This window comes from Alosa alosa, chromosome 17 (assembly GCF_017589495.1).
Source record: "Alosa alosa isolate M-15738 ecotype Scorff River chromosome 17, AALO_Geno_1.1, whole genome shotgun sequence".
NCBI classification, from domain to species: domain Eukaryota; kingdom Metazoa; phylum Chordata; class Actinopteri; order Clupeiformes; family Clupeidae; genus Alosa; species Alosa alosa.
The window spans coordinates 1,859,944-1,884,989 of record NC_063205.1 but is presented as its reverse complement, the minus strand read 5'-3'; the positions used below and the strand labels follow the sequence as shown (position 1 = coordinate 1,884,989).

At 47.3% G+C, this 25,046-nt stretch overlaps 1 protein-coding gene across 1 annotated transcript in view; it reads right to left on the bottom strand.

The window, feature by feature from the left end:
- Positions 1 to 25,046, bottom strand: part of wnk1b (WNK lysine deficient protein kinase 1b) — a gene marked incomplete at its 5' end in the record, with an annotated part of 120,937 nt that overhangs the window by 11,146 nt on the left and 84,745 nt on the right. Inside the window, 18 exons of the mRNA XM_048268756.1 lie at positions 1,839 to 2,039; positions 2,212 to 2,390; positions 2,713 to 3,221; positions 3,392 to 3,462; positions 3,830 to 3,863; positions 4,097 to 4,183; positions 5,587 to 5,667; positions 8,292 to 8,732; positions 11,028 to 11,602; positions 14,731 to 14,871; positions 15,057 to 15,105; positions 15,782 to 15,889; positions 16,042 to 16,158; positions 17,462 to 17,624; positions 18,549 to 18,628; positions 21,000 to 21,509; positions 22,244 to 22,351; positions 24,483 to 24,584. Of these exons, the coding sequence (XP_048124713.1) occupies positions 1,839 to 2,039; positions 2,212 to 2,390; positions 2,713 to 3,221; positions 3,392 to 3,462; positions 3,830 to 3,863; positions 4,097 to 4,183; positions 5,587 to 5,667; positions 8,292 to 8,732; positions 11,028 to 11,602; positions 14,731 to 14,871; positions 15,057 to 15,105; positions 15,782 to 15,889; positions 16,042 to 16,158; positions 17,462 to 17,624; positions 18,549 to 18,628; positions 21,000 to 21,509; positions 22,244 to 22,351; positions 24,483 to 24,584 (3,556 nt within the window). The remainder of the gene's footprint in view (positions 1 to 1,838; positions 2,040 to 2,211; positions 2,391 to 2,712; positions 3,222 to 3,391; positions 3,463 to 3,829; positions 3,864 to 4,096; positions 4,184 to 5,586; positions 5,668 to 8,291; positions 8,733 to 11,027; positions 11,603 to 14,730; positions 14,872 to 15,056; positions 15,106 to 15,781; positions 15,890 to 16,041; positions 16,159 to 17,461; positions 17,625 to 18,548; positions 18,629 to 20,999; positions 21,510 to 22,243; positions 22,352 to 24,482; positions 24,585 to 25,046) is intronic.

The window sequence follows — 25,046 nt, the reverse complement described above, 5'->3', positions numbered from 1 at the left end:
TTGGTTTTATCTAAAGGACTTATTTTTTTGCATTATTTTGAATATGACTCGCTCCAGTCTCAACAGCACGTCTACTTTTTCCACACACATCTAAGTTCTAACACATATCCCCTCTCGCTTTCTCTCTTTCCATCCCTGCGCACGGGGCTTTCTTAAAGGAGCTGCACCATTTTACAACAATTGCATCTACATTTTCATATTAGAATGTTTTGTCTGTTTAAGTGTAAGCTTAAACTACCGTGATCAATTCCCGAAAGTTCCCGTCCCCTGCTGAAAGTCTCATGCGCTTATCGTTACACCATCACATCTATAAGTAACCGTGACAAATAGGGTATAAGATATATAGGGTATAAGATATAAACTCACACTATTGTATTATCATATATGTTTGGTAATGGCTCACTGCATCATGGAAGCAGTTAAGTCTAGTCGCATCAAAAATAGTAGTGGCAGAACTCCCAAGTGACACCTTGTGGTTGTTTGTTTCAACTGCAGTTTGTGCCATTTCTGCTGAGAAAATGGGGTGCGTGATTCATGAAGGAACCCGTCCAAACTTAACTGGGACCCACTGTATATTATTTATCTATATTATTTTGTCGAGCGACACTTACGTCATATTTATCTATATTATTTTGTCGCGCGACACTTACATCATATTTATATTATTTTGTCGAGCGACACTTACGTCGTATTTATATTATTTATCTATATTATTTTGTCGAGCAACACTTACGTCATATTTATATTATTTTGTCGAGCGACACTTACGGCATATTTATATTATTTATCTATATTATATTGTCGAGCGACACTTACGTCATATTTATATTATTTATCTATATTATTTTGTCGAGCAACACTTATGTCATATTTATATTATTTTGTCGAGCGACACTTGTCACCTGGATTATAAATGGGCCTTTATGAAACACACGTAGCAGACATGGTGCAGCGGGTAACATTGTGTGTGTGTGTGTGTGTATGTATATTACCTCTTCTATGACCATGGAGAGGTGTGACAGACAGGCGTGAGTGTCTATGGAGGGTTGCTGTGTGTGTGTGTTTGTACCTTGCTTGAGCACACTCAGGCCTCTTCTATGACCATGGAGAGGTGTGACAGACAGGCGTGAGTGTCTATGGAGGGTTGCTGTTACCTTGCTTGAACACACTCAGGGTTGTGTCGCTGATATGTATGTGTGTGTGTGTGCGTGTGTACCTGGCATGGTGCACACAGACTGTGCATGGTTGGTGTGTGTACATATATGTTTAGTGTGGCTGCTGTGTGACCTGTGGGTGCACACATATGGGCAGTGTGTGTGTGTGTGTGTGTGTGTGTGTGTGTGTGTGTGGGTGCGTGCGTGTGTGCGTACCTGGCGTGGGTGCACACAGACTGGGCACGCTCAGTGTGGCGTCGCTGGTGTGTGTACATATATGTGTGTGTGTGTGTGTGCGTGTGAGTGTGTGTGAGCGTGCATGCGTGTGTGCGTACCTGGCGTGGGTGCACACAGACTGGGCACGCTCAGTGCTGCGTCGCTGGTGTGTGTACATATATATGTGTGTGTGTGTGTGTGTGTGTGTGTGTGTGTGTGTGTTGTGTGTGTGCGTGGAGTGCGGGTGCGTGTGTGTGTGTACCTGGCGTGGGTGCACACAGACTGGACACGCTCAGTGCGGCGTCGCTGGTGTGTGTACATATATGTGTGTGTGTGTGTGTGTGTGTGTGTGTGTGTGTGTGTGTGTGTGTGTGTGTGTGCGTGTGCGTGTGTGTGTGTACCTGGTGTGTGTGCGTGTGTGTGTGTGTGTGTGTGTTCGTGTGCGTGGGTGCGTGCGTGTGTGTGTACCTGGCGTGGGTGCACACAGACTGGGCACGCTCAGTGCGGCGTCGCTGGTGTAGGCAGAGCAGAGTGCATCGCTGGAGGTGGAGGGCTGCAGGGGCTGCATGAGGGGGCAGATGCCCATGTCAGTTACCCCAGAGGGGGCAACAAGCTCCGGCTGAGACGGGAACACCACTGGGGCACTCTGGGCAGACAGGGTACTGCCCACTGGAGTCAAAACACACACACACACAGACATAAATGTGAGTGGTGTGTGTGTGTACAGTGTACATGTATAAAGTGTGTGTGTGTTTTCACTCCAGTAGGCAGTACCAACATGGATGTGACTGGTGTTTGTGTGTACAGTGTACATGTATAAAGTGTCAGTGTGTGTGTGTACCTGACTGTTGGCTGCTCCTGCTGGACTTGCTGCTCTTGGTCTTGGTGGGGCGTCTCCTGCGACCTGGGGGGACCACGAGGGGGGGGTTGATGGTGGGGGGCACCTTCCCAGGCAGGAGAACAGCTGTCGATCTCTCCTCTTTCTGACGCACGTGTAGAGCCTGGATCTCCTTCATGTGCCTGGGGGAAACAGCACATGTTTGAAAGCGAGATGGTGTGTGTGTGTGTGTATGTGTGTGTGTGAGAGTGTGTGTGAGTGTGTGTGTGTGTGAGTGAGTGAGTGAGTGAGTGTGTGTGTGTGTGTGTGTGTGTGTGTGTGTGTGTGTGTGAGAGTGTGTGTGTGTGTGAGTGAGTGTGTGAGTGTGTGTGTGGGTGTGTGTGTGTCTGAGTGTGTGTGTGTGTGCGCGTGTGTGAGAGTGTGTGTGTGCGTGCGTGCGTGCGTGCGTGCATCTTTGTGTGTGTGCTTGCGTGTGTGCGTCTTTGTGTGTGTGTGTGTGCCTACTTGTCTCTCAGGCGGCTGATCTCTCTCTTGAAGTCCTCGTCCTCCATCTCAGAGTCGTTGTCGCTGCTCAGGTACGAGTTCTTTAAGGAGTTGTTTAGGCTCCTCCCCTCAGGGCTGTGTGCGGGCGGCCCGTTGCCTAGCGACAAGGGCGGCTCCTGAGCGTGGGGCGAGGCGGTTGCCAGGGTGACGACCTCGTCTTGGCTGCGGCTGACGCAGAAGCGTCCGACCCGCGTGTCGCCGGTGGAGGTCACCTGGAAGCGGCCGATAGTGGTGGTCGGGGGCGGTGCGGGGGCCGGGGTGTGTGTGTGTGTGTGCGCGTGTGTGTGAGGGGACGGGCCATCCACCGTGTCCAGGCTCGGCACTGGCCGCAGCGAGGACGACTTGTGCAGCGTGTGCTCAGGGCTGGACAGCGAGGAGGAGGAGGAGGAGGAGGAAGATGACGTCGTGGAGGAGGAGCCTGCTGAGCTGGTGGGAAGCTGGGACAAACCCTCCTCTGTTGCCACGGACACCTGAGGGAGGAGTCAAACATGTTGCACTGACTTCTGACCAATCAGTGTGTGTGTGTTTGACTTCTGACCAATCAGTGTGTGTGTGTTTGAAGTGAGTGCATTAGGTTCAGTGTCATCATGTGTGTGTATGTGTTTGGGTGACACAGTGTGTGTGCGTGTGTGTGTCTCACCTGGAATCTGCCCAGTGTGAAGGCTGCTGGAGCCGGAGCTGGTGGAGCCTCCCCCTCCATAGAGAACGGCACTGGGGACACAACATCTCTTAGAACATCTCTTAGAACATCACTAGAACCACACCATGCACTGGGGACACAACATCTCTTAGAACATCACTAGAACCACACCATGCAATGTCAACAACTCCTTTACACAAGAACATTGGTACAGATCCTGAGGCCACTAGAACCCTGAGTCCACTAAAACCCTAGTACATTAGAACCCTAGTCTATTGGAACCCAAGTTCACTAGAACCCTAGTCCATTGGAACCCAAGTTCACTAGAACTCTAGTCTATTGGAACCCTAGTCCATTGGAACCCAAGTTCACTAGAACCCAAGTACATTAGAACCCTAGTCCATTGGAACCCAAGTTCACTAGAACCTGAAGACTCACCTGGCTGTCCTCCAGCCGGCATCCCAGTTGCAGCCTGCAGAGAGAAAAATACCAGAATGAGTGAGTGTGTGTAATAATGTGTGAATGTAAGTGTGTGTGTAAATGTGTGTGTGTAAATGTGTGTGTGTGTGTGTAATTATGTGTGAATGTAAGTGTGTGTGTAAATGTGTGTGTGTGTAATTATGTGTGAATGTAAGTGTGTGTGTAAATGTGTGTGTGTGTGTGTGTAATTATGTGTGAATGTAAGTGTGCAAATGTGTGTGTGACCTGGGAAGGAGCGTTGCTGATGGGAACAGTCTCTGGGCTAAGGGCTCGTCTCAACTGGGCATCAAGGTCCTCAAGAGGCTGCTGGGACTGAACACACACACACACACACACACATTACACACACACACACACACACACACACACACACACACACACACACACACACACACACACACACACACACCACACACACACACACACACACACACACACACACACACACACACACACACACACACACACACACACACACACACACACACACACACACACACACACACACACACACACACACACACACATTAGACACATACAAACACAAAGGAAAAACACATACACATTCCCACCCACATACATATGCAGACACACTGTCTCTATATGTCTGTCACAACATAGACACACACACACACACGTACACACACACTGCTGATGGGCTCTCTGTCAGTCACACACACACACACACACATCAAATGATGAGTTAAATGGTCTGGAGTGAGATGTGACCACTCTAATTTTCTGAGAGCCATAATTAGTCCAATCAGAGCACGTCTCCTGTCCACCTCTTTAGTCAGCGGTGAGGCGGCTAGCGCCGGGATTGGACACAGAGCTGCACTCTGATGAGTCTGATGACCTCAGAAACCTGGCGGTCAGCACTCATTGGTCCACTGGCCTCAAGTCTGCTACATGCACACACACACACACACAAACTCAGACACAGACACAGACACACACACACACACACACACACAAACTTGGACACAGACAGACACACACACACGCTCAGACAGACAGACACACATAGACACACACACTCAGACAGACAGACACACATAGACACACACACACACTCAGACAGACACAGCAGCAAGTGCAATGGGTGGAGTGGTGGCAAATCCTGAGCTGGATGTGATGACGTAAGCTGCGTAGTAACACTGAGCAACCATGGGCACACACACACACACACACACAGTGCAGCAGCACCATGAGCAGCTGTGCAGCCCTGAAGGCTTATAAAGGAACAGAACATCTGTGGGAGAACACATCTGGTCCATGGGAGCGCAGAACAGTGCAGAACACAATCAAACAGCAGGAGCAAAAGGCCCATTTCATTACGGCTCAATCCCACTTGGGCCACCATCAGCTAAGCCTGCAGGGTCTGCTGAATACACACACTACACACACACATACACACACACACACACACACACACAGGTCATTCCTAATATGGTGAAAGAGAAAGATAATGAAGAGAGAGAGAGATTGAGAGATGGAGGGATTGAGAGATGGAGGGATTGAGTGGCCAATCCATTCATGCACCCACTAGAAAGAGCTTACCATGCACACCGAACAGAGAGACAGGCAGACAGACAGACACACACACACACAGGCAGACAGGCAGACAGACAGAGAGGACAGAGACAGACAGACAGACAGACAGAGAGACCGACAGACAGGCATTTGTGGCGGTGCTGTGGTGAGGCTGGAGGCACCTGAACTTGGCAGGGTCCTGGGAAGGGGGGCAGGTACTCAGCAGGAGGAGTAACAGCCTGGTCCATACCCATGGGTACACCCTGGAGGAAGAGGAGGGAGAGGAGGAGGAAGAGGATGAAGAGGAGGAGGAAGAGGAGGGAGAGGAGGAGGAAGAGGATGAAGAGGAGGAGGACGAGGAGGGAGAGGAGGAAGAGGAGGTGGAAGGTGAGGAGGAGGAGGGAGAGGAGGAGGAAGAGGAGGTGGAAGGTGAGGAGGAGGAGGGAGAGGAGGGGAAGAGGAGGAAGAGGAAGAGGAAGAAACAGGACCTTTATCACAATCATGCACTAGACACATGCAGAGAGAGCAGCCATCCACACAGCAGCCAGGCTGGACCGCATGAGGGCCACTTCAGGGCCACATTAGCGCCGCACCAGGGCCACTTCAGGGCCCAGCCTGGGCTGCTATGTAGATGCTGAGCCTAACATGAGCTCCTAGTCATTGTGTTAGTTTACGGAGTTATATAGGTATAAGTATATATACTCTATTGATCCCGTGAGGGAAATTTGGTCTCTGCATTTATCCCAATCCGTGAATTAGTGAAACACACACAGTGTACACACAGTGAGGTGAAGCACACACTAATTCCGGCGCATTGAGCTGCCTGCAACAACAGCGGCGCTTGGGTAGAAGTGAGGGGTTAGGTGCCTTGCTCAAAGGGCACTTCAGCCGTGCCTGTCGGGGTTCGAACCGCAACCCCTCGGGTTACAGGTCCTGGTGCTAACCAGTAGGCCAAATGGCTGCCATCAAAAGTTCAGACTATGGATCAGATTACAGATGACATATTCCAGCAGCCCTTTACGCCTGAGGGCCCCAGTGAGTGGGTTAAAGGTTAAAGGTTAAAAAGAGTCACATGCATGAGGTTACAGTCAAACAGTTGGTGAGTCCTGCGAAGGAGATCTTACTGCAGTCGGGAACAACTGCATGATTACAGTTATCACACACACACACACACACACACTATCTAGTCAGCACTGCTCACATTAATCTTACAGCAGCTCCCATTCCCAAAACCATCATCTCTTCTACATCACACACACACAATATGTATGCACATTGCACACGTACACACACTCTCATACATTCACACACATCATTTCAGCATTCTTATTGTGAAACTCCTTAATCATCCCAATTACTTTCTCACATGCGGCACTCTCACATACACACACACACACACACACACTCACTGGTACTCTGGATAGGGGTGTTTTGCACACACACTCACGGTACTCTGGATAGGGGGTGTTTTGCACACACACACACTCACTGGTACATAGGGTGTTTTGCACACACACTCACGGTACTCTGGATAAGGGTGTTTTGCTTTTGCACACACACACACACACCGGTACTCTGGATAAGAGTGTTTTGTAGGGATGCACAATATATCGGCGGCCGATATATTATTAGGCGATAAGTGAAAAAATTTAAATATTATTATCGTTACCGATAACAGAATTCTGGCGATAATTTGGGCCCTACGTAAGGTCCGTCTGGCTACACTGAGCCACTTGAGCTTGGTTGGCTATACTTTTCCTCAATATAATGACAGCGGTGTGAATGTATTTCACCACTCTAACAAAATCTGTGGATATGCGTTCATTTGGGAATCTGTGCATCTCAAAATCCCTCGTGAATGATCCGCCATTTAACCTTAACAGAGCCGAGCTCAGCCCTATCTAGAGCCGTCTTGTGCTGGTGTGTTTGCACTTTACCGCTGGTCGAGGAAACAAATAAACAAACTTCGTTAGTGGGACGAAAGTACATAAGTAGGCCTAGTTCTAAGTTGTGTTTTAGTATTATATTTGCATTCGTTAGCTTGGGTTTTGTATTACTACCTAGAAATATGCTAACCATTCGTGCTTCAGTTCCAAACAGGTCATCATAATAAGTTATTAAAAACCTTCGGGCTAACGCTTTCATTTCTGCTGCAGCAGGTTGTGGCATAACAGAGTAGACGGACATAAGATACAGTCTGAGGAGTTGCAGCTTTATTCAGTTACCGCAGTTGAAACTAAACCTAAGTTTCCCTCACAAACTCTGATTTGGTCGCTATACTGTAGCTTATTCCAAGCTGAGCCGTTTATGGCGTTTAGTCCTAAATGAAAATGATTCAAACTCTCTAGCCACTCACTTTCGCAATTCACTGGCGTCAGGTTCACTTAAAGGAGCCACACATACTGTAGGGCTAGGCTACTGTTATGTTGTTGACTGCCGTACTATTGAGGACTATTATGAGTTCTGTCCATAATTTGGTGGTAGGTAAAATTACTGCAATAAAATCATGCCTATTAAATGCTTTCCCCAAATCACTTTTCACAATTTTTTCAAGAGTAATATTATCGGTTATCGTATCGGTATCGGCCACAACAAACCAATAAATATCGGTTATTGTTATCGGCCCTAAAATTCCATATCGGTGCATCTCTAGTGTTTTGCACACACACACACACACACACTCACCGGTACTCTGGATAGGGGTGTTTTGCGCAAACACACACACACACACTCACCGGTACTCTGGATAGGGGTGTTTTGCGCACACACACACACACACTCACCGGTACTCTGGATAGGGGTGTTTTGCACGAACACACACACACACACACTGGTACTCTGGATAGGGGTGTTTTGCACACACACACACACACACACACACACTCACCGGTACTCTGGATAGGGGTGTTTTGGCGGGCGTGCCCTGGCTGTAGGTGGCGGAGGTGGGGGCGGGGCCTGGCGTGGGGAGAGTGGGGCCCGTTTGTTGCCCCTGCGGTGCCAGCGGGAGGGTGGAGGGGGGTTGCGGGGAGGCGGTCGCCGCGACAATGGAGCCGGTGGGGGAGGAGGTGCCTGGCGTGGGGGCGGGGTCAGAGCCATCGGAGGGGGCGGGGCCAGAGGTAAGGTCCATGAAGAGCGAGCGCAGCTTCTGGTCGAGGGCGTGGATGTCCTCGATGCCCGGGGCCTTGGTCTGCGCCTCCAGGGCCGCCTCACACTCGCCACAATGGGGCAGTGTGTGTGTGTGTGTGTGTGTGTGCGGCTGCGGGTGTGTGTGGACCGGAGTGGGCTGCACCAGCGGAACGCTGCTGGTCACCGGCTGCAGAGACGGCACCTGCGGAAAACACCGGAAGCTGATCATCCCAACACACATAGAACACTGTAGTAGAACCATCATCCCAACACACCTAGAACCTCACAGCTAGAATGCTGCAGTAGAACTATCCTCCCAACACAGCAGAACCTCACACCTAGAACGCTGTAGTAGAACCATCATCCCAACACGGCTAGAACCTCACACCTAGAACCTCACAGCTAGAACATCACACCTAGAACACTGTAGTATAATCATCCCAACACAGCAGAACCTCACACCTAGAATGCTGTAGTAGAACCATCATCCCAACACAGCAGAACCTCACACCTAGAACGCTGTAGTAGGACCATCATCCCAACATAACAGAACCTGACACTACTTCCTAGAATGCTGTAGAACCACCATCTTAAAAGTTAAGCGTGTCAGCAGAGTTGATTATTGCTGAGTTTTTTGTTTTGCTAGGATATGATGTCATGGGTCTACTTCTCCTGCTCTAACTCCTCCTTCCTTACGGTAGGTTTCCACACAGCGAAACACCTCGCGAATTTCGGCCAGCGAAATGTTGCCTCGGGGGCGTGACGGCCAAACCACTAACCGTTTGACTGCAGTGTCTAGCCATAGCCTTTCAGGGCTTAAAATTCATTTTTCAAAATGGGGAATTCCCCTTAGGTTATTCATGTAGGGGATTTACACAATTTGGGGGGGGTCGATTCTGATACCAAGTCAAGAATTGCGATTTCAATGCTTGACACTTTAAAAAAAAAAAGTTTGATTTGATTTTATATACTGTAGGGGATCATTCACCCATCCTACCCTCTCTCCACACACAAAAACACACACTGAAAATGATAGCTTATGTGATATGTTTCATCATATATATATAGCATTTTACTAGTAATTACTATAGTAGCTAAACATATTTAGGGATCATTAACACTTAGGCATATCTTTAATGTGGACATCCTATGAGAATTCTGCCTGTCACTTTACCTGAGAGTTTTAGGCTGATTAGCCCCCCTTCAACCTAGCGTTTTAGAATAAATAAAAGTTGTGCATAGTGTGGTATGTGTATGCAAATCATTATGTTTTCTATGTCATTAGATACAATAAATGTTCAAAAAAATAACATGTCGAAGACAATCTTTCTGGGATCAAGTGTTGACGTGACCTGAGCTAGCAGGATAGTTACCAAGGAGCTCTTTCAGATGTAAAAGTTTGCCATGGTAGCGTAGCCTATTTGCATAAGCGCCAGTGGTTCTCTCTCTCTCTCTCTCTCTGGTCTCTCTCTCTCTCGTCTCTCTCTCTCTCTCTGTCTCTGTCTCTGTCTCTCTCTGTGTGTGTGTGCGTCTGCATGAGGCTATGTTCAATTCAACTTCGGTAGTTGATCAGTCCGTCAATAGCACCCGAGTTCCGCCACTTAATGATTAGGCTATATTAGCGTCATCAGACAAGCTGTAAAAGTGTATGGGGAATTTCTCGTTATGATTATGATTAGCTAGACAAATTGCACAAATTGAACAAATTATGCATAATACCCGCAATACCGCAGTGAAATTTAAGCCCTGCCTTTGACTATATTGCCCTTCTATGCTTTTATTTGTTATTATTGTTTGGTTTTGTTTATGTAAAGCACATTGAATGAGCTCTGTGTATGAAATGCGCTATATATAAATAAACTTGACGGCAAGCGAGCCAATTAGGCTAATCAGCTAGTTCAAACGTTTAAGTACTTAATGGGTCTTCATGCCTCGACTAAGTAATTTGAATAAAGTGAAACTTTCGGCAACTTTGTTTCGCCTGCCTCGGCGATTCGCTCTCATTTCGCCCAACCAGGGCCAATTTCGTCTCCATGGCAACCTCAACGAGAGCGACGCCAAATTTGGGCCGGCCGTTACTGTGTTCTGCTCCAATAGAAACGGTTAACCCAAAAACACTGATTGTGCCCGGTGAAGACACGCCCTCGACCCTTTGCAAATCGGCCCAGCTTTTGTACTATGCCAGACTTCACTATAGGTGCTCGGCGCCAATTAAGCACGCATATGTCCGGGCGTCTGAACTTTTCCACTGAAGCAGGCAAAGAGCCTACTAACAGAATGTAAGACATACAACATTTGGGAGGTGACTTGGACAACTTTGTTCATGTGCTCCTCCGAGCTGGCTTGTAATAAACCTGAGTGTCTCCCTTTCTTAACACATCTCATTGTTGTTTGTATTATTGTATTATTGTGGGTTTGATTATTGTGTTATGTGTGTGTGTGTTGTGTGGTGTGTGTGTGTGTGTGTGTTGTGTGTTGTGTGTGTGTGTGTGTGTACCTGCGTCTGGGCCGGGGTGGCTGAGAGTGTGGAGGTGGGCGGGCTCAGCTGGGGCGTCTGGAGGGCAGTGGTGGGCACCGCCGCCGCAGGGGCAGAGAGGGGCAGCTCCGCCAGCACCACAGCGCCAGGGGCAACATCGGAGAGGGCAGCTACGCTGCTGATGGAGACGGGGGCAACAGGGGCAACAGGGGCAGTGGGCGGAGGGGCGGCGGGCAGGCTGGCTGTGCTGGGGGGCAGGAGGGCAACAGAAACTGGCGCAGGAGCAGAAGGGTCAGTGGACATGGCAGGCTGGGTGGCAAGGGGCAGCTGAGGGGCAGCTTGAGCAGAGGGCAGAGAGGAGGAGGAGGAGGGGATGGAGGGAGAGATGGAGATGGAGGGGAGGGAGGGGGAGGTGGAGGGGGGAGGGAACACAGGAGGTTCTGTTGCCCCAGTTGCCCCAGGCAGGGTGGGGGGGGCGGTGCTGGGGCCGGGGTCGTACTGTTGTTGCCCCTGACGCATCTCAGCGAAGGCCCGCTGCAGACTCACGGCAGACGCAGACTGGGACAGACCCGACCCTAGAGCAGCAGCAGCAGGAGCTGGGGGAACACACACACACACATATATTAAACACACACACATATTAAACACACACACACACACACACATATTAAACACACACACACACACACACACACACATATATTAAACACACACACATTAAACACACACACACACATATATTAAACACACACACACACATATTAAACACACACACACACACACACACACACACACACATATTAAACACACACACACATATTAAACATTACACACACACACACACACACATATTAAAACACACACACACACATTACACATACACATATACAGACACACACACACATATTACACACACACACACACACACATATATTAAACACACACACACACACACATTAAACACACACACACATTTATTCAAATTACACACACACACACACATATACACATACACACACACATTACACATTCACACACATATTAAACACACACACACACACACACACACATTAAACACACACACACACACACACATATTAAACACACACACACACACACACACACACATTACACATACATTACACACACACACACACACATATATTAAATACACACACACACACACATTATATTAAACACACATTACACACACACACACACACAAACACACACACACACACACACACACATATATTAAAACACACACACACACACACACACACACACACACACACACACACACACACACACACCACACATTACACATACACACACATATTAAACACACACACACACACACACACACACACACACACACACACATACACACACACACACACACACACACACACATACATACATTTAATTAAAGGTGTGATTTGTAGGATTGTTACTGAACGTTCTGGGCCAAAATCAAAACGCTGGTGAGCGTTCTCAAGACTACCAGGCAGCGAGGCCTCTTCTGGGTTGCCAGATGTAATGAAGAAAGACTTAGCCCAGTTAGTTGACCTGCAGCTGCTTTAACGTTTCTCAACCATGACCCAGCTACACATTCGAGAACAGTGAAAACAAAAATACCTCTCTAATAGCGTAACATATTTAGCTGAAGTTAGCGATGCAGATGAAGTTTAGCCCTAGGCTACCTGCTGTGGAGAATATGGCCAGCTCTGTCCAGGCTTGATATTCTTCGTTTGACGAGCGTCCACCATATCGGAAGCTCCTCGATGTCCCACTTAATTTGTTTCTTGTTTAATTTTTGGAAATTTGCCGGCCTCTCTTGAGGCGTTCATGACTACAACGACAGCTGTTGACGGTTGGCCTTTGCTAATTGGCAACCCAAATGGGAGGGGCACGCCCAGCCCATTATTAATATCGCTATTCTAGAATTAATCGCTCAAAACATAAGCGAAAAATTCCAGAGATTCCTACCAGAACTCATTTTTTCATGGGTTTTAACGGGGTTTTACGGACCAAATGTGTTGTCAAATAAGCCAACATATGATCATTTTTGGAATGGTTACAGTTTATGTTTCATTATTTCCTACATACTGGACCTTTAACCTGAAACAGTGACTGAAAATGTATGTGACTAATTTATTGTACATGTATGAATGTTGCATAAAAAAGTGTATGCCTTTGTAATGTGTGTGTGTTCTTTGTAACAATAATATTATTATTGCAATGAATGTGTAATAATGTGTGTGTGTGTATATCTATTATGTGTGTGTATGTGTGTGTGTGTGTAATATATGTTATTGTGTCATCGTGTGTGTGTTATGTAATGTTTCAAATCTGCACATTTTCAAGTGCAAATTTAAAGACTTTTAAGACCTTTTCAGGACATCTAAATGGAAAAATGAAGACTATACCACGGCAAAAAGATACATACGACAACTTAAAATTGTTTTATGCAACAGTTTTTCCTACTAATTTTAACCCCCACCCAATTTTGGATGTCTACAGAAGTTACTAAATATATTTTGGCAAAGAAAAATAATTGTGTGTGAATTACCTTCCGGCTATAAATGCCCAATTTTAGGGTCTGGGCTGCTTGCTTTTGAAGCTGGCTGTACATATCTGGTTGTGCTTACTGGCTGAGACTGACTGTTCTTCACCTGTGTCTGTAGCCTAGGCTACTTACTAAAGACATGTGCACTGGACTGGATTCCCTTCAATATTTTTTTTCAAAATTAGACTAAGCTATTTAAATATTTTAATAGGCCTACTTTATATAATTTACTATGTACATCTATTGTCCCATATGCAGCACAGCAAATTAAAGTTAATCCACTACTTTACATTTTGCATACCAGTTGTTTCAAACCAAAGCTTGAGTGAAACATTGTAAAACCATTGATTTGTTTTAAATTAATTAATAGACAGGTCCTCCTCGGATCCTGCTGAAAACTGTTTTTCAACTCAAACGCGCATGTATTATGAACACCGCGTTTTTTTGTTTTATGTAGTAAGTCGCTGACATTCAAAAAAAATATGTGGTTATATTTCACAACTTTTGCGAAGTAGGCCTAGCAGTCTTCGCGTCCATAGTTTGTGAAACCATGCTGCATCCGAGCAAAGATTCTAGATGCCCAGCGACTCCAAAAGGACAAATGAGCGTCCAGCTGGAGGCTGCGCCGCCGGACAGGGCTTTTAAAATCCATATGTCGGCCCTAATTAAGCGTATGGCCACCCTATCGCTAACTGGCTTATCAACATTCTCCGGCTCATTCTACTGCTCCGAGGGCTACCCAAGTGCATCCTCAGGCCTCTACACCACAAAACGTCAGGCATATTTGTAGGTTATATTATTACGTTGTCACACTTTTTTAACTTGAAAAAACATCTTCACTCTGCAACCACTACACTTCCTCCGTAGCCTTATATAGTCACTTATACAATTATGTTAGATGGATGAAGGACGCATTCACTCACTTCTCTTAGCTAAGCTCACTGGCTGGCGGTCCCATACGCAAATTTAATACCTCCCTTTCGAAAATTCAAGACATCCCCGACAATTTAAGACTTTTTTAGGCCTTAAAAACCGAAAGTTGCATTTAATACTTTTTAAGGATCCGCGGGAACCCTGAATGTGTGTAATGTGTGTGTGTGTGTGTGTGTGTAATGTGTGTGTGTAATGTGTGTGTGTAATGTGTGTGTGTCTAACCTGCAGTAGGCTGGTCCTCGGCGAGGGGGGGGCTGGTGGGGCTGAAGAACTGTTCTCGGAGACGAGACTCCGGTACGGGGCTCACGATGAACCTGCGGCCAGTTGAGTGGACCACCTGAGTCCCCAGACTGGCCAACACACCCCTGGAGGTCACACACACGGGAGGATAAGATCTGTGTGTGTGTGAGAGAAAGAGAAAAAGACAGGGAGAGAGAGAGAGAGAGAGAGGAGAGAGAGAGAGAGAGAGAGAGAGAGAGAGAGACAGAGAGAGAGAGAAAGAGAGAGAGAGAGAGAGATAGAGAGAGAGCGTGTGAATGTGTGTTCACCTGTCGGGGGTGTAGTTGCATCAGGTGCTTGCTGTTCGTGGTCAGGAGGCTACATCACAAAACACAAAATGAAACAAGCCACAGACTGAAAGGAGAAGAGAAAGAGAAGGAGAGAGAAGAGATCAGAAACGAAGAAAATAGAGAGAGAGAAATGAGAAAGAGAAATAAGAGAGAGAGAGAAGATAAACAGAGGGAGAGAGAAATGAAAAAGAAAGAGAGAAATGAGGAACAGAAAGAACAGAAGAGAGAATGAGAGAACGGAGACAAGAACAAATGAACAGAGAGAAGAATGAGTGAGCAGAGAGAAATGAGAAGAGAGAATTATGAGACAACAGTGAGGAGAGGATTGATGGTGTGTGTGTGTGTGAGGAGGTGAGGAGAGTATGGAGGTGTGTGTGTGTGTGAGGAGGTGAGGAGAGTATGGAGGTGTGTGTGTGTGTGAGGAGGTGAGGAGAGTATGGAGGTGCAGAAAATAAAGAGGTGTGTGTGTGTGTGAGGAGGTGAGGAGAGTATGGAGGTGCAGAAAATAAAGAGGTGTGTGTGTGTGTGTATAGGGGACACTGGTAAACATAGGTAGGTGTGTTTCTCTGTGTGTGTTTCTCTGTGTGCGTGTGTGTGTGTGTGTGTGTGTCTCTCTCTGTGTTTCTCTGTTTCTCTATTAACGTAATGTTTAATGCCGTAATATTATGTGTGTGTGTGTGTGTGTGTGTGCACATGCGCGTTACCTGGCCGCCCTCTCTCTCCAGTCCTCTCTCGTCAGCCATCTCGATGACCTCACGCACCTGCTCAATGAACGACTCCCTCTCACTCTCCAGAATGAACTCACTCTCCACCTGCACACACACACACACACACACACACACACACAAAAACAAACATGTTCTTTCCCATACAAATCCAAGCAGTGGTGGTTCTATACAGACGGAACACACAAATAGAAGCTGTGACTGTTCTGTAGACGGAACCGTGGGTTCTGAGACGGTACCATGATCTGGGCGATCTCCTCCGGGTTGTCTCCATCAAGGTCAAACTTGAAGGTCACCATCTTCCTGTTGTGAGTCTCCAGCTGGCATTCAGCAACACGATCCCCCATGTTGGAAATCTGCAGAGGAAACACACACACACACACACGCCGACGCCTTGCGCCACACACCAGTAAAATTATTAGTAAGATTATTTTCAGCACATTGCTGTCAAGATCAGTGTTATCAGTAGGGCTGTAACGACATGCGATTTGAAATCGTGACACTCATATCCATGATACTGTGCCGCGGTGTAAAAAGGCAGAACCGCAACTAGTGTTTCAAGCAGCGCTTTGCAGCTCACGCGGCCGCATAAGCAACACACCCTTTCCCTTGCTAGTGTTTCAAGCATAACTGTATAGAAGTAAACCCCCCCTCTCTCTCTCTCCCTCCCTCCCTCCCCTCCCTCTCTCCCCCTCCCTCCCTCCCTCCCCCTCCCTCTCTCCCCTCCTCTCCCTCCCTCCCCCTGGACTCCTCAATGGACTCCGGCAACCACAATCCAAATAAAACATTCACTTTAAAAAGCAATGACGATAAGAAGATGACTAGCTAAATTAATATATATTTATAATATTATATATTATATTGTAATCCTCTGGTGTTCTAAGGTACACTGTAAAAAATGATTTCCTCTTTTTGTTGTCTCAACTTCTGTTTTTGGGTCAAGTGAACTCACGTTGAGGACGTTGAGTTTGGCCTTGCCCAGTTGTTTGTGTGTGTGTGTGTGTGTGTGTGTGTGCGTTGACTGGGCGTGCGGGGCAGCGTGTTCTCACGTTGAGGACGTTGAGTTTGGCCTTGCCCAGCTTGTCTGTGTGTGTTGTGTGTGTGTGTGTGTGTGTCGTGTGCGTGTTCTCACGTTGAGGACGTTGAGTTTGGCCTTGCCCAGCTTGTCTGTGTGTGTGTGTGTATGTGTGTGTGTGTGTGTGTGTGTGTGTGTGTGCGCGCGCATGTTTGCGTGCGTGTTCTCACATTGAGGACGTTGAGTTTGGCCTTGCCCAGCTTGTCTATCTGTGTGTGTGTGTGTGCATGTGTGTATTATGATAGCATTAGATGCGTCGCGTGTTCTCACGTTGAGGACGTTGAGTTTGGCCTTGCCCAGCTTGTCTGTGTGTGTGTGTGTGTGTGCGTGCGTGTTCTCACGTTGAGGACGTTGAGTTTGGCCTTGCCCAGCTTGTCTGTGTGTGTGTGTGTATTATTATTGCGTCGTGTTCTCCGCGTTGAGGGCGTTGAGTTTGGCCTTGCCCAGCTTGTCTGTGTGTTGTGTGTGTGTGTGCGTGCGTGTTCTCACGTTGAGGACGTTGAGTTTGGCCTTGCCCAGCTTGTCTGTGTTTGTGTGTGTGTGTGTGTGTGTGTGTGTGTGTGTGTGTGCGTGCGTGTTCTCACGTTGAGGACGTTGAGTTTGGCCTTGCCCAGCTTGTCGTGACGTGACCGACTTCTGACGGACCTCCTCTTGTCCCGCTTCGTTGAGCGACCCTCATGACGACCGCCTGTTGCCATGGCACCCTCGTTACCATCACTAAGGCCCGATGCCACATCAGAGTGACCACTGAGGAAGGCAGAGGGCACACACACACACACACACACACACACACACAAGGCAGAGGGCACACACACACACACACACACACACACACACACACAAGGCAGAGGGCACACACACACACAAAGCAGAGGGCACACACACACACACACAAATTTAAATAAACACACAACTATCGTAACACCCCCAATCATCACCACTTTTGTTCAGAAATTCTAAAACAACAATGTTTTTTAACACTTCAAAATAACATTTGCTAAATGAACCTTACATTTTTTAGTAGCCATAGGTGTGTAGATTTGAACAAAATCTGGTTTGGTTCTTAACAGGAGCATTTACTGCCTGAAATATCCCATTTTGTTTACCACGCTCTGGGTTATAGTGCTGGCCTGATGGGTCGCCACGAACGGTTAGACCGAGAATTCTCATCATGAAATTAAAATTCCACTCGAGCTCCAAGCGGTTGTGTACACACAGCCTTACAACACTGTATACAGCTCTTCAAGTCATGGTCAAATGTCATTTTTGGTACATAGCTAATTTAGATACACCTATGGTGTGGGTGGTTCTAACGTTCTTTAGGAGTCCGGCGTCTTGGTTTGTATAGAAATGAATATTAAGTGACACATACACGTCTTGGTTTGTATAGAAATGGATATTAAGTGACACATACACGGAAGACGGTGGAAATACGGGATGAGTGTATGTGTGCGTCATACCTCTCTACGTGTGAGTGTGAGAGTGAGTGTGTGTGCGTCATACCTCTCTACGTGTGAGTGTGAGAGTGTGTGTGTGTGTGTTTACCTCTCTGTGTGAATGTGTGTGAGTGTGCCTCACCTGTCATGAGTATGTATCTTACCTCTCTATGGAGGAGGTCACTGGCAGTGTGTGTGTGTGTGTGTGTGTGTGTGTCATGAGTGTGTATCTTACCTCTCTATGGAGGAGGTCACTGGCAGTGGTTGGAGTTGCGCTTGCTCTGCTGACGTTGGCTGCGATGCATTCTGGGTAGCCTGGGGTCACATGACAGAGTTGGATTAGAATTCAAACGGCTGGAACAGGAGGCTCAGGATCGGTTAGATAGAGAACCATGGCACAAAAAGGCTATCTAGATCTACAGGGCAGATACACGTTATCTAGATCTACAGGGCAGATACACGTTATCTAGATCTACAGGGCAGATACACGTTATCGGTAGATATCTACAGGGCAGATGCACGTTATCTAGATCTACAGGGCAGATACACGTTATCTAGATCTACAGGGCAGATACACGTTATCGGTAGATATCTACAGGGCAGATACACGTTATCGGTAGATATCTACAGGGCAGATGCACGCTATCGGTAGAGATCTATAGGACAGATATAGGTAGAGATCTATACAGTAGGACAGATATAGGTAGAGCTCTATAAGTCAGATATAGGTAGAGCTCTATGGGTCAGATATAGGTAGATATAGGTAGATAGAACAAGCTGAGTGATGGGTGCTTTCAGCAGCTGAGTTTAGTATCCGATAGGAGAGATCTTTACTAGGGATCGACCGATATATCTGCCGGCCGATATATATCGGGCCGATATTTGCGTTTTTTACGTGTATCGGCAGATAAGTAGCTGCGTTCCCTGATAGTTTTTTCCCGCATTATTTACATACAGGCGTCCACAGGCAGCTCTGTGTTGCTGGAGATGCTGCAATTCACGTGCAGACTGCCCCTCCCCCACGAACAGAGAGCTGAAAGCCTGCTCTTCATGACAACAGTACACTTTAAACTTTCAAAGCATCTTTTAACTATTTGACTTAGCTGAAATATTGCCATACACTTTGAAGGTGGAAGCAAGTTTGTAGGTCCAAATGGAAAACACAAATGATAGATAGGTACTTTATTTAATGCTTAATGCCTCGTTTATAAAACTGCTTGTCATTGTATTTAGGGAGCTGCAAATAGCTAAGTTGTATCCATATTCATGCGTTAGCGGTAGCTGTTACAAACACTGGTCATATGATTAAGTAATGCCAACGTTGTTCCGTGGTATTTGTGGGAGTTTTATTCAGCGACCACCTGGCTGAGTGTTGGACGCGTGTGGTGTGTGCGTCTCCCTCCCCCTCTCCCTTCGAGCGGGCGGAGTTGCCATCGCAGTGATATCAGAGTTTTAATAATGAGAGGCGTGTTATATGTAGTTGAATATTAATTCATGTTAACGTTCATCATGTACCAGACATACCGTGGATGCCTTACTTGTTTAGAGCCGTTTGCTAACGTTATCATTATCAATCCAGTTCAATGATGGTTCGTCAGCTACCAAACAGAAGTTTGTGTGTCGTCTGGTCTGTCTCACTCAGTGGGACAGGACGCATCACAGCGATATGAGAGTGCTTTCGCTACCTGAAGGAGAGATTTTAAAACTTTGAGAGATATGTTTTATACCTTTTGACGTTGATGCCGTTTAGAACAGAAACATCTGACACCACGTTATTTTCTTCTGCTGATTTATGTTCTGTGGTTGACAAATCTGAGAGCTTTTTTTAGAAAAAATATAGACATAGAAAAATTGAAACCATGCAGTCTAAAATGACAAATCAAGCACTTTATTTCAATAGCTACTTTTCAGGCGTATTGTTTTCTTAAATTATTTAAATGTGTTGACAAAGGACATTTTGTGATGACCTGTATTATATCTTATAATATGTCAGCAAGCAATGCATCATCAAGGCTGTGTTGTAAGATGTTGATGAAAGCATTTTGCACAGTTAACCATATCCAGTGCACCCATCCATAAGCTGTTGTTCCTTTTTTAAATTGAGACTTATAACATTTGTTATCATCATTTGTGTAATTATGTGTCATTTGTATGATGTAAATTGAGGGAGCAAAATAAAAGCAGTATCGGCTCCAAATATCGGCTCAAGAAAATTGGCAGCCTGTATCGGTCATAGGCTAAGGCTGATGGAAAAAAATCGGTATCAGTATCGGCTTTAAAAACATCCATATCGGTCGATCCCTAATCTTTACATCAGGTAGAAATGGAGCTTCACAACACACACCTGGCCACAGCTGGGGCTTACCAACACACACCTGGCCACACACCTGGCCTACACACACTAACACTCCTCTACACAGCCTCACACACACACACACACACACACACACACTAACACACCTCCACATAACACATAACCTCCACAACACTAACACTAACCATAACACATTGACCCTGAAGTGTGGTGTTCAATGTCTCTCCCCTGGTCACCACGAAACATGCGCGGACACACAGACACACACACACACACAGCCTGTGCTGTCCTATAAAGTGCACACAGAGAGTCCAGGAGGCATGAGTCTAGCGCCCCCTCCTGTCTGGGGCAGGCAGTGGGGCGGTGGGGTACCTGGGCAGGGGCGTCTCTCTTCGGGGCGGGCGGCTCGCCGGGGGCGACGGGCACAGGGGGCGTGACCTGAGGAGTGGCGAGGGCGGCCATGACGGGACCTGCACTCCCAGAAGGCACTGCTGCTGCTGCGGTCAGAGGCACTGCTACACCCACACACACAGGGGGCGCCACCACCAGGTTGGGGGGCAACGCAGCAGTCACCGGAACCGGTATTGGAGTAGTCACTGGTATTGGAGTAGACATCGGAACTGGTATTGAGGTCGACATCAGTAGTGGTTTCGGAGTCACAACTGGAACTGGTTTCGGGGTCACGACTGGAGCGGATATTGGGGTCACGACTGGAACGGATATTGGGGTCGGCATCGGAGCCCCTGCCTGCTGCTGCTGCGACAGCACTGTAGCCATGGAAACCTTAAGAGCCGGAGGAGCAATAGCCGCAGACGTCGTCATGGGTACGGTCGTCCTGGCGATGTGTGCCATTGTGGGCGGAGCATGGGCACTGGTGCAGGTCTGGGGGCGGGACCAGAATAGGGGTGGAGTCAGCATGACTGACAGGCAGATGGGAGGGGCTTGGGTGGCTGAGGATGATGCTCATTGGCTGATGGCACCACATGAGATCATGCAGGAGAAGGCGGGGCGCTGATGTCAACATGCACCAAGATGCACCATATCAAACCACAAACACAACTAATAAACACAAACAAACAAACGCCAATCACAGCCAAACCAAACTGTAATCATAACCAAACCAAACTGCAACCAAACGCAAACGTAAAACACAGGACTGAAATCACTAACAGACGCAAACCAAACCTCTACAGAACTCAGCCACAACCTCTGACAATCTGACTCTGAAATGCACTTAAGTGCAGAACAGCAGCTCAGCTAACACGCACTCACACACACACACACACACAATGCGCTATCCGTGGGGATTACACTCACACAAACGACTCCACAACACGCTAGCGCATACACACACACACACACAACTGCACACGGCAGCGGTGAATGTGTTGACAGGTGTGTGTGTGATGAGCCACACTGAGGGGTACAGAAGTGCATGCTGGGATAGTGTGTACCTGCAGCACGCACACACACACACACACACACACACACAGCGTGTGTACCTGTAGCGCAGCGAGCTGTGCACAGAAGCTCAGCTAAAACACCCACACTGTTACGGACTGAACCGGATGCGTAACACACACACACACACACACACACACAGCCAGCGTGAGTACCTGCAGTGCAGCTCGCTGTGTGGTGGTGTGAGCGGCCTGGTACAGGAAGTAGAGGCGCTCAATGCTGGGCGAGGGTGAGATCAGAGGGAGGCTCTCACTGCCACTCAGCTGCGCACACACACACACACACATGCAGCAGAAACACACACACACACGTTCAGCAGAAATAGAAACACATACACACACACATGCAGAAACACACAACACACACACACACACACGCAGCAGAAACAGAAACACACACACACACATGCAGCAGAAACAGAAACACACAATAGAAACAGAAAGACACACACACACAGCAGAAACAGAAACACACAATAGAAACAGAAAGACACACACACAGTGGTAACAGAAAAACACATGCAGTAGAGACAGAAGCAGAAACACACACACACACACACAGTAGAGACAGAAGCAGAAACACACACACAGCAGAGACACACACACACACACACACACACACACACAAGCAGAAACACACACACAACAATGACACACACACACACAGGAAACACAGCAGAAACACACACACAGAGACACACACACACACATGCAGGAGAATTAATGAAGGTGTCAGGAACAGAGAAACAGCAAAGGTGTCAGGAAACAACACATACTAGGGTGTCAGGAAACAACACATACTTGCACTGCCACACGCAATGCACACACACACACACACACTTCAGATCAGAGGAGTCTCAGCGAGGGTACCAGGAAATCACACACACACACACACACACACGGGGCACCACAAACATCAGAGCAAAAAAAATTGAGACACACATGCACCAGGAGAGCTGCACTACACAACTACAGGAGCGGAAATTGAGTGTTTGTTTGGGGAAACAGAGTGTGTGTGTTTGGGGAAACAGAGTGTGTGTGTTTGGGGAAACAGAGTGTGTGTGACTGGGGCTCTGCATAAGACAGACCAGGAGAGATGGAGACGTTTAGAGTCCAGGTGACGTGTGTCACACACACACACACACACACACACACACACACACACAGGTGACCAAGTCCAAGTGTCGCTCACGCAGCAGAAATGAAGAGGGTCTGTCAGTAACGCACCTGTTGAATGTCTCAGCATGCTGCTGAGGACCGATTGGCTAAGAACATAACGGGTCGTTGCTATGGCAACTATCCAGAATCAACTATGCTGAACGGTACATTCAGACTCGTTAGACTTTGTGATGACTAACATCAAATTGATACCTCCTGACCGTTATGCAAGACAGCGCTTCATCAAACATGACCTTTACAGCTGGCATGGCTGGGTGCATCAGATGCTAAAAGCACACAAAAGACCTTCTTACAAAAACCCAGCTGGCTGCGGCCATATCGACAAAGGAAACAGTCCACTGAATCTCCAATCCAATCAGAGTTTGTCAAATGCTACGCTAGAACCTTTTCTGGTGATCGGGGGAACATTTGAGTGTTTTGGAACCAAGCTTGTGTCGTCATGGCTCCCAGCACTGTGAGACTGGGACGGACAAATATTGCTACCACAAGTTGCACAAAATGGTGGTTAATATACTGTTCAAACAAATGAAGGGAACACTTCAATCATCCACTGGATCGGTACTCTGACACTGTTTGGTTCTGAGCACAAGTAAAACTTTTGAGGCAAGTGTTTTATTTTGCAAGAACTGTCAGACATTCTGTGATTGTAGTTGAGAATGGAGAAGAGGGTGGAAGGTTTCAAAAACTGTAAGTGTTCCCTTAGTTTTTTGGAGCAGTGTAGTTTTAATTCAGTATCGTGTGCCATGATCATGGAGGTAAGGAGCTCTGTAGCACCCTAGCGGACCACTCTCCCTCTTCTACATGCAGAGCAACACTTGTGGCTTGGACGGAACGTTCCAGTGGGTTCTAAAGCCAAGGGTCAACGTTCCAGGGGGTTCTAAAGCCGAGGGCTTCTGAAGAACCAGAGGAAAGGAGGAACAGCAGAGAGAAGAAGAAACACTTACCTGCTCAACACAAGCAACATGAACAACACAACGTTACACCAACACCACATATACACACTCAAATGTGTGAAAACGTGCAATCAAATAAAGTATATGAACTGTGTGTGTGTAGGTGTGTGAGTGTGTGTACATGAGAAGACAGTGCTGTAATAGTGTGTGTGTGTGTGTGTGTGTGTGTATGTGTGTGTGTGTGAGAGAGAGTGTGAGTGTGTGTGAGAGTACCTGAGAAGACAGAACTGCAGGAGTGTGTGTGTGTGTGTGTGTGTGTGTACCTGAGAAGACAGAACTGCAGGAGCGTGTGTGTTGCTCTGGGCAGCAGTGCTGGCCTGCTGCTGTTGAACTGCCACAGAGACGGCAGGTTGAGTGGTGGGTACCTAGACACACACACACACACACAGGTTTATCGTGTGTCCATCACCACAGACGTTCATCATTAGCAGCAGATGGGAGTGAGTTGTGCTGAAACTATGCTGAACTCCACCGACCTACATCTGCTTCCACTCATGAGTGTGTGTGTGTGTGTGTGTGTGTGTGTGTGTGTGTGTGTGTGTGTCAAGGGGCAACCTAGTGGATATGGTGTTCGTTCAGATAACATTCCAACAGACTTACCAAAAGAAGCTTTGAGAGCTAATAGTTAGTGGATCTCTCTCTCATACACACACATCCATGCACACACCTACACACACACTGAATTACAGAGAAACAACCCATTCCTTTACTCCAAGGAGTCATCTTACCACACACACAGAACAGGGAGGGGAGAGGGAGAAGGAGGAGAGAGAGAGAGAGAGAGAGAGAGAGAGAGAGAGAGAAAGAGGAAGGAGGTAGAGAGGGGG